The sequence below is a fragment of the Lactuca saligna genome, chromosome 4 (genome assembly GCF_052625555.1).
Source record: "Lactuca saligna cultivar CGN05327 chromosome 4, ASM5262555v1, whole genome shotgun sequence".
In the NCBI taxonomy this organism is placed as follows: domain Eukaryota; kingdom Viridiplantae; phylum Streptophyta; class Magnoliopsida; order Asterales; family Asteraceae; genus Lactuca; species Lactuca saligna.
The window spans coordinates 58,338,830-58,349,507 of NC_136420.1; the positions used below are offsets into that span (position 1 = coordinate 58,338,830).

Sequence of the window (10,678 nt, forward strand, 5' to 3'; positions counted from 1 at the left end):
TCGTAAACTCTTGGCAGCTGTCAACTATTCTTTTTAAGTATGAAGATCCTTCACTTTGCTTCTTTTCTCACAACTTCCAATAAAGAACTCTCATTTCTCTCTCAAGTATCATCAAGAACACTTCCATTTCTCTTCAAATTTGTAAGTGATTCTTTCATTATTAGTTGATATCCTTCTTGATCTAGTAAAACCCTATGATTTCATCCATGAATTCATCTCTTTTAGGTTAGATCTTCAAATCATCAAGAACACCAAGAACAAACACTAGGTCTTTAGGCCGTAATCACCTCTTCAAGCTTCCAAAACATAAGTAGCCTTTCCATATACTAGTTATCCATTAGAAGCTCTTGAATTACAACCAAGAATCAACCATTTTAGCATGAACATCAAGAGTTTATGGACGTAAAGCCTACATATGGCCGTAAACCCTTCTTAGTTCATGTGGTGGCCATGAACCCTTCAAGTCATAACCGTAAACCTTAGCTTGTTCATGTATGGTCATAAACTCCTTGGCCGTGAACACCCCTTCATCGTAAACACACCCTTGTGTGGCCGTGAACACCCTTTATACAATCATATGTGATTGTACCACTTCATTCCAAATGTTTCCTAGTCCCTAAGGTTGTTCCTTTACCTGATTAGTTGTTCTATACACTAATTATATACATATATGTTTCATTATATGCTTAATAGGACCCGTTTGTGTTCGAGACTTCACTTGACACTTAGCATTCTATATCGATCTTACATTCGAATCACTCACTACAGGTGAGTTCATACCCCTAAATTATCTTTTAAATGATTTGAAATGCTTTTATGGGGGTAAGGGGATACAAGTAGAAAACATTATAGTTATACTATCAATCACATGTGATTTATAACTATCAAACAAGAGGATTTCTTATACTTCAAAACTGTGTTATCAAACAAACTATTTCAAAACATTTTATAAACTGACATCAAGTCATAAATAAACATTCAAATGGTTAAAACTCTTTTATATGTTAATGTAACGCCCCATTTCTGGTACGTAATTTAAATAAAGTATTTTCAGTTCTTAAGGGGTACTCGACGAGTCTGTAGCCCGACTCGTCGAGTAGAGATGAGATCATCATGCAATTTAAGTTGGCTACTCGATGAGTCCATATGCTGGGACTCGGTGAGTCTGCCTGTCTGGATGAAGCCCTAATTTCAAGGGTTTGCACCCTATTTAAACACATTTATGCGCCCCAAACCAGCCTCCATCACCCTTAGAGCGTCCTTTACCAAACCCTAGCCTCCCTTTAATCTTTTTGGAGTATTTCTCGTATTGTGAAGGATTTTTGGTGCATTTTGAAGTTAGAGGAAGAAAAGAGAAGAGAGGTTCTCGAGAGGAGCAAAGGAGATCTGAGTTTCTTGTGTCATTCCCGCCTCCACTAAGGTATAAAGCTCGAATTTTGGCTTGTCATCATATAGATCTTCTTAAAAGCTTGCTAGTGTTGCTTCTTTTGCTATTTTCTAGACATTGAGGTTGTTTTATGGGAAGTTAAGATGAATGGGTTTCAGATCTAAGCATTTATGGACTCCTTGAGCTCAAGGTTGCCACCTTTATTGAGCTAAACACCCATTCCAAACCTAGATCTCCTCTTTTAGCTTCTTATTAGGCATTTAAGCTTCTTATGTGCTTGTAGGAACGTAAATTTAGAAAATTTACATGTGAAATCAATCCTAGGAACCCAAATCTATGTATTGGATGCACTGGAATCAAGCATAATCGACGTTATAGTAAAGACATGCTTGGGACTCGGCGAGTTATTCTTCAGACTCGACGAGTCGAGTCGTGAGTCCCCGTTGTTCCCCGATTTGAGAGTTTAGGGTGAATCAGTGAGTGAGGAAGGGACTCAGTGAGTTAGAGTCAGATCTAGTGATTGAGGGACTTAGCAAGTCTACGTCCTGACTCGACAAGTCCGATCAACTGAAAGTTGACTTTGACCAGAGAGTTGACTTTGACCAGGGGTAAAATGGTCATTTTACCATAAGGGCATTTATTAGTACATGATCTAGTATTTTTAAGATTTGTAGTCGGACAGTTCCGGAGCAGCAGTCAACCAGTTTTTGAGTTAGCATCTGTGCAGCCAGCGTTACGAGGTGAGTTTTCCTTCTAGTAGTAAAGGGTCTACGACCACAATGCCGACCCGTTTAATTAGCAGTAGTTCCGGACTTCGATCCGATGCAGTAGTTTAGTGTGCTTGATGTCTTTATGATTCAAGCATGTCTTTGTGTTATGTGTTCCGGACTTCGGTCCGATGCAGTATGCAGTATATGTGTTTATGCTAGTAGTTATGATTATGCTATGCTATGTTCAGTCAGTTTCGGACTTCGGTCCGATGCAGCTAGTTCCGGACTTTAGTCTGATGCAGGGGACAAGGTCCCAGTCAGTTCCGAACTTCGATCCAATGGAGTTTCCAGACTTCGGTCCGATGTAGAGGGCAAAACCCTGGTTAGTTCTGGACTTCGGTCCGATGTAGTGGGCATGGCCCAATAGTTGTTTATTTGTTATTGTATGATATGTGGTAGTTTGGGGGAGCTCCCTAAGCTTTGTGCTTACAGTTTTAGTTTTGGTTTCAGGTACTTCCGCTAGCAAGGGGAAGAGCTCGGGTTGATGGCATCGCACACACCACAGCTTCAGTTTATCCTGGGAGTTTTATTCAGATATTTTGTTTATGATTGATATAGTTTTTTTTGACACAGTTACTATGACTTTTGAGTTATTCATTCCATGTTTTTTTATTATATATGACATACGATGATGTGATTTTTAGTAATATTAAAACAAAAATTTTTGGGTCATATTTTGGTTTGTTATAGTTAAACTCTTTATCAAACTCTTTTAAACTTATATATTGTCAAAATCATGTCTATATAGATACATTTATATAAATAAGGTTGAAAGGGATTAAGACTAATACCTCGTTTTATTTCTTGTTCCTTCTTTGGTTGTGGACTTAGGGTATCGGTTGTTTGTCCGAGTGTCATTTAAATCTTAGTTACATATTATGTATATGTATGTAGATATAAAAGTTCTTCCAACCAATACCTTTGGGTAGCAAAGGTGTACACACATGATCAGTCATTCAAACAACAATACTAGTAAACTATAATAGGTATAGTTTAGAGGATTACTACTCCTTATTTATAGAACAATGAAACTTACAAGAGACAGTTCATACATGATTCAGTTCAAACATACTATAACGAGAAACAGAAAGAATATACTATACACTAGAACAAAGAGATCATACTGTACACCAGAAAAGAAGGAAGATACTGTGACAGGCCGAAACTTTTTCCGTTATCTTTAACCGATTTCCGTTAATAAATTTTGAATTTTATGGGATTTCCGTCAAATTCCCTGGTTTGGAAAAATTATTACGTTTTATATAATTAAAATTATATACGATTCGGAAACCAAAAATCGCGCGAAAAACCCGAAAAGTCTAAAAAATCTTACAATTTTCGGCCTAAGTGGGTGTATGGTTGTACACCTGTGTACAACCGTATACCTGTTTACGGCCGTAAACCCGATTGCCATTGATGCCAGGTGGACCCCATCACCAACCATACCCCTAGCCTATAAATACGGGACCCCCACCTTCATTTGCACATTATTGGCCAAAAACTCTCTCATTCTCTCTCTAGAACCGCTGACCGTAAACACCAAAAACACCCATTTTCTCCTGAACTTCATCAGAAATCGTCATTTGGGGTCGATTGGTAGCATCTGGAACACGTTTTCTTCAAAATCAAACACCCTTGTTCTTGAGTTTACGGTCGTACACCCTTCAAATCTGCAAGGGTCGTAAACCCTTCAAAGAGGAGTTCATGGCCGTAAACCCTGTTCACGGACGTAAACTGCCTGTTCGACCGTAAACCAGTCTTCACAGCTGTAAACCCCTATTCACGACCGTACACACCTCTTACGTGGTGAAAAACTCGTTTCAAATCAAGTCCCGATAACATTCCTTAACCGAAAGCAAACGTTTTTCCAGCACTTGATCTAACGAAATCGCCAATTTAGATACAAATATATATTTATTTGATATTAGGATTCCGTTAAGTGTCACGTACAACAACTCGAGGATCTTCCAGTTCAACATTACACACAAAAAACAGTGAGTTCATACCGCTACGCTTTTATGGTTTTTATACATTTTCAGGGGGAATACAAGCCAAATACAAATGATTTTGTGAACTAAAACAAAAGGTTTTCAACCAGTTTAAAACTTATGCAATTGATACAATCCAACGATTTCCATAAAATATATAGATATTTTATCCCTTTTGTACTATATGGAGCATAAGGGATTCTTTTTAAACATAATTGCATAGTTTTCAGAACAAATCACGAGCATAACTTTTCAATCAAATTATAATAGGTATAGTTTGGGGGAAATTCATTACCAATTTTATTGATACAAACTACATACATGATCAATCATATGAACTATGACAGTTTTAGTTTATGATATTCATTACTACATTCAAATAACTAGAGTATAACACCAAATAATTATTTTACGTATAAGTATCTATACTCTACCAAGTATACAAACGGTTTCAATTACGAGAACACGATACTGAACAACACGTAAACTAGTTAATACCGGATTGTAAGACATGACTTCATTTGTACCCTTCGAGGTACTGGTTAAATCCTCAACATTTAGTATAACCAGAGTCTCCTGGAGGGAGAGCGTGAGATTTGTGAATAGATCTATTCGGGACTGTCAATCCCACACCTAAACTGCTAGTTACAGTTAAGTAGGCATGTCTGGGGTGACAAATATCATACCATACGACGCCCGAAGAAACGTCGCTGAGGTCACTAGTCATATCAAGCATGGTTATACGAACTCACAATAGTATAAACTAATCTTTGTTTACGGGATTTCATTCTTCATTAGTTTCATTTTAAATAATAGAACTACTACACATTACACTGGAGGGTTCCCAGGGATACAATACATGGTTTTATTTTAAATAATAAAACTACTATACATACTGGTGGTAGCCAGAGTTTTTAAACAAAACACACAATGCATATTGGTGGTAGCCAGGATTTTCATAACAGAAAAAAACTATACAAATGGTAACGAACAAACATGTTAGAAAATATTGGATTTTCTTAGGAACATGCATACACTTTTACATAATTCAATGACAGGTTTTTCACTACAAAATATCTTATGAACTCACCAGTTTTATACTGATACGTTTTCAAAATCGCTTGTATTCTCAGGACATCAGTAGACAGGTACTCTCATCGGCTTTTGAGAAGACGGAGCATATAGAGTCTCATCTTTATATTCATTACTTTTGATGTACACAAAAACAATGGATCAAACAGATGTAAATATTCATATTATATTGTAATGGTTGTGGTTACTTTGATTACTATGATGCAATTGTTGTGATATTACACATGACGTCCTCCACCCCCAAACGTTTCCGCCGTTTCCGGTTTGGAGGTGTGACAATTTGTGAGCTATGATCTTCCCTCTTCAAACTCGGAACAAATTGATCTGCCAAGATCTCCTCATGGAAGATATTATGTCAAGTTTACCCCATTGTATACGTCCGAATAACAAGAATCACACAGATTAGTGGATATGGAATGCAAGTGTTGAGCAAATTCGAACAAGATTGCCTTCTCTACAACTACTACATCCTTTAGAACACTGTGAAGAAAATGACAATATCGGAATGTTGTTATTGTGATTGCAACTTATCTTAAGGACAAACATGACTCTGAACTTGGCATCGTAGCATACAATGTTGTTCTAAATTTTCTTAAAGACTATATTTCTAAATTTGGGCGTTTAGATGTTGAGTTCGCTGCCTTCTTCGGAACTGAGAAGCTTCTTGCTCTGATCAACACAGAGCTTGAAGAAGTTGATCTACTTGATGAAGAAAGATTCAGAGATCGGATATGTGTACAAGAAGAAGAATTTAAACAATAGGGAGTTCTTTAGGGTTGCACAAAAGCACCTGGTTCACACCCATGTGCTTCAAAAAGTTATCTCTACAACTACTAAATCCCAAGCTTTCGAACAAGTAAATAAAGAGTTGATCAATCAACTCAGTTGGTGGATTGAAGTTAGAAGTTGGTTGCAGAAGGCATATATGTTCACCTGTGGAGACAAGATGTGAAGGCTCGTTGATTGTCAAGTTCACTTAGGGGAGATTGTTGGTTCAAGACAGTTAATCCTTTGCTAATCAGAGTTACAAAGTTCTGAGGTGGTGGTTGTTCAGAAGTAGTGAAAGATGAAGTGATCCGAGCGGTTGGAGATTCCGTGATAAAGTGAAGACTGAAGTGATCTGAGATTAGTATTGTTTTCTCTACATGTATTTTGTCTTATTTAATTGTGACGCATATAGGAGACAAATGTCAACCATACCAACATTGTTTGGTGGTTGATTTGCAGTTAACTTTTAATACATATGTCTCATTGTGTGATTGGTCTTATGTTAGTATAAATAGGACCATCACCCCATGTAATTCCTTACCACTTTTCACACTCATTGAGTATCAAATAATAATCATTCAGTCATATCATTTTATTTGTTCTTAAAATCTTTTATTGTTCATATTTTATTTTATTATTAAGATCTTGAATACTTTGTTGATCTATTTCCTTCAAGGTTTGACCGGATATATCCAAAACTTGACAGTAACGATTTTTGCCTTTATTGTTATGTTGTTCTCAAGGTTTGACTTCTCAAACATTATCCTTAGATATATTTGTATACTAGGTTAAAACCCGTGGAACCCACGGGTGCTGTTTTTGAATTGAATTTAAAAATTAATTATTTAATAAAATATTATATCAATAATTCTGATAACTTATAAATTGTAATATTGAATATTTAAATAATTTTTTTATTGGTAATTATTTAATTACTAACTAAATGGGAAGTATTTAATTAGGAATGAAGATTTTTGAAAACTATTTTTTTTTATTCATCATTCTAATTGGACATATGCAGATGATACAATACCAATGTGTGTAATGAAATTAACATAAAATACAACAATACGTAATTATAAAAAAATACAGTAATATGATGGATTAAGTGTGATTTCCTAAAATTGAATAAAACGACGTTACAAAAAAGTTGGCTACAAATTTCGAAAAACTTCCTTATAAACAACATTGGAAGTTTTATTTGTGAGTTTGCCATCTTTATCTAAAATTAATAATTTTAATCCCTCTCTACTCTGAACTCTAGATAAGGCAACATACAATTGTCCATGTGAAAAAACTGGATCTTTCAGAAACAGACCAACCTTTGACAACGATTGTCCTTGACTTTTGTTAATAGTCATTGCAAAACATACAGCCAAAGGAAACTATCTTCTTGTGAATTTGAAGGGAATCTTTTTTTCTGATGGAGTTAAAGACATTCTTGGAATAAAAGTCCGATTTCCAATATTAGTTCCAGTTATTATACGTGCCTCAATAACACGTTTGCCCAATGATAACACCTGTAGTCTTGTGCCATTACATAAGCCGTTTTTCTGATCAATATTTCTCAGTAACATTACTGGAACACCAATTTTTAAAACTAATTTATGATTTGGTAAACTGGATACTTTGAGTCCATTTAATACATCAGGAGAGTATAGATTTGCATCAAATTGATCATGGAGAAATTCGGCTTCACATATGCAGTCTGAACTTAAATATTCAACTTGATCTCCTGGAAACTTCTTAAGTAAACGGTCGTTTATTTCCTGGACAACTTCATTTTTTGGAGCAAGTATCGCTCTTTCTTGGAAATAATTTATATCGCTATAGTACTCTAAAATTGAAGGATATACAAACTCAATTAAGGAACCTATAGGATCATGTGAATCATTAATGAGAATATCATCCGGAATATCGATAATCGTTTCACCGTCGTTCGGACCACCAAGTTTTCCTTCTCCTATATCCAACAACCAATTTGCAAAATCTCTTATTTTTCCTATATCTGATTGATCCCTTCCAACAGTTAGCCTCATGTTTTTTGTTAATCTATGAACTTTACAATGTTCCCATAAATATGAAGAACTCAAAGAAGCATTTACAATGTTCTGTCTACTGCCACCCGGCACAACAGGTAGAATTTGTCTAAAATCTCCTCCAAAGACAATAACTTTCCCTCCAAATGGAATATTTGAGATGGTTGAATTTACGCACCTTAATAAATCCTTCAAAGTTCGATCTAAAGCTTCAAATGCATGCTTATGGACCATAGGTGCTTCATCCCAAATTATCAAAGAGGTTTTCCTTATTAAGCTTGCCAACTCACCGTCTGGATTTATGTTACAAAAAGAATCCTCTGTAAGCTCAAATGGAATTATAAATCGAGAGTGTGCTGTTCTACCACCGGGCAATAATAAGGAAGCAATACCACTTGAAGCAACATTTAATACAATATTTCCTTCAGATCTAATTGCTGCAGATATTATTTTCCATAAAAAAGTTTTACCCGTTCCACCATACCCGTAAACAAAGAAGACACCTCCTTTATTTTGTTGAATAGCACTCTTGATGTTTAGGAAAATGTTCCGTTGCTCATTTGTTAATGCAAGAAACATACGATCATAGTCATTCTTTATCACGGGAATGTCGTAATCTAGTTCCTCGGTGATAAGTCGATTGTTTGAAGAAGAAACGGATTCAACATCTGGGTATGGCATGTTTTTGAAGTTTTTGAGAGTAGAGTTGTTTCGAAGTAAAATTTGTTGTATTTCGAACAAAGTTAAGTTCTTAAGTTCATTTACTCCGAGAGACAATTCTGCACGAAAATATTAAATAATTAATAAAATACGTGGTTGATATTTAATAATTTCATTACTAATTATTTAATGGGTGTTGAAAAATAAAAATAAATTAATTTTAAAAAATAAGAAAAAATGTAATACCTGCTGACTTAAATCTTCATCGTTGGCTATATAGAATTCCATCTGCCAAATATTCCCATGTATTTTCCCAAACGATCTCTGGTTTAGACATACTATTACACATCAACAATGTAGCAAATAAAAAGCGTAGATAAAAACCAGATCCAGAATGACTTGCTTCTTTAATTGCATCAATGTATTCCTTGTCATCATCTAATAGCCCGAGTGCATAACAGGCATCTCTAAAAGAAGAATGTGTTTCTCCATTTACCGTGCGAATTTCATCAAATGATGTTGGTCCTTTTACTTTATTTAAAAGAATCCTTAAGAAATATGCTTCACCTAGTTTAGGTGAAACTGAATGAATTCTACCGATGGCTTTTCCTACTTTCCTTCGCTTCCAAAACCGACCATTTAATATCCAAACAAACTTTGTAGGGAATTCAACATATGTGAGTTTTCGTGCTTCACTGTCGATTGCATTACACTCCATCCAAGCTGTGAACTTTGAAGCGGCAACAGAAGGTTTGTCAAGAACATCATCAATATCATCATCTTCGCCATATACAATCTGTTGTTGATTAGGAAGATGAAAAGGTAGTCTAACAACAGAAGGATATCTGCAATGAACATCATATCTAAAAATTCGCCATGATGCTTCACATGCTGATAAATATCTACAATCGTAATATTCAGCTATTTCATCGACCGCATCATTATTTTCACATTCATTGTTGGTTGGTACAACAGCAACTGTAGCTCTATCAGGACCCTTATTTATGTATTTAAACAAATACTTTATAGAAGATCCCTGATTGCACCATTCAATATTAATATGTGCCTGATATCTTTTCAATAGATATTTGTTGTATGGAACAACATTTCTATTATCCAACCTTACACCTGATTTTTCTACAAAATGACCATCGTTTCTTCGCCTATATAACGGAAAACCATTCTGATCAACAGACGAATGATTAATGAATTGTTTTGGAAAGTTTTTAGAGCACTTTTTATCCACCATGCATGGACAATTCATATTTTCAGCTCCACATGGACCATGAATCATAAACTCATTTACAAGTGAATACAATTCAGGATCTTCAATTCTGTCTGGTATCTCTGCTGAAATTATTGGATCGATAAGTTCAACAGTTGGTAGCTTGCTGTCAGAATGCATGAATAGACATATATGACTATGCGGCAAACCTCTTTTTTGAAATTCAATGGTATAAACATCTGTAAAAGAATTTGACAAAAAATAAAAGAGAATGTGATTAGATATCAAAACATATTTAAAATATAATAATAAGATCAATGTTTTATAAAAAAATTAAAAATATAGTTTTAATTACATGCTTGAACTTTGCCGAAAATTTGATTCTCCCTTAAGTCTTTAATGAATGCATCAAGCTTGATCTTAAACAACCTACATAGTATATCAGGTCTGTCTTCTGGTTGAAGTGAAGTATCCTTAAGAAACCTTTTAATCTCAGGCCATTTGGGATTACACGTAAAGGTTATGAAGAAATCAGGATATCCAAACCATTTACATAGTGACATGGCATCCAAATAGTTTTGCAGCATATAGCGTGCACCTCCGGTAAAGGATGAAGGTAATATGACACGTTGGCCGACATTCGAGATATCAGTCGTTCCTTGAGCTTTTTGGTTACGTAAATTTTCATAAGAATCACATCTAAGAACATGTTGTTGCCTACGTATGTAGTACATTCTCTCCGTTTCCAT

At 35.2% G+C, this 10,678-nt stretch overlaps 2 protein-coding genes across 2 annotated transcripts; both read right to left on the reverse strand.

The window, feature by feature from the left end:
• Positions 1-7,390: 7,390 nt before the first annotated feature.
• LOC145039644 (uncharacterized) lies at positions 7,391-8,725 on the reverse strand. Its single transcript, XM_078987674.1, has one exon. The coding sequence runs from the start codon at positions 8,723-8,725 to the stop codon at positions 7,391-7,393; it is 1,335 nt and encodes a 444-aa protein (XP_078843800.1).
• A 241-nt stretch (positions 8,726-8,966) lies between these two features.
• LOC145039645 (uncharacterized) lies at positions 8,967-10,678 on the reverse strand. The gene is made up of 2 exons (XM_078987675.1): positions 10,285-10,678; positions 8,967-10,168 (listed from the first exon to the last, which is right to left on the reverse strand). Exons 1-2 carry the CDS (start codon positions 10,676-10,678, stop codon positions 8,967-8,969), a joined length of 1,596 nt encoding a protein of 531 aa, XP_078843801.1.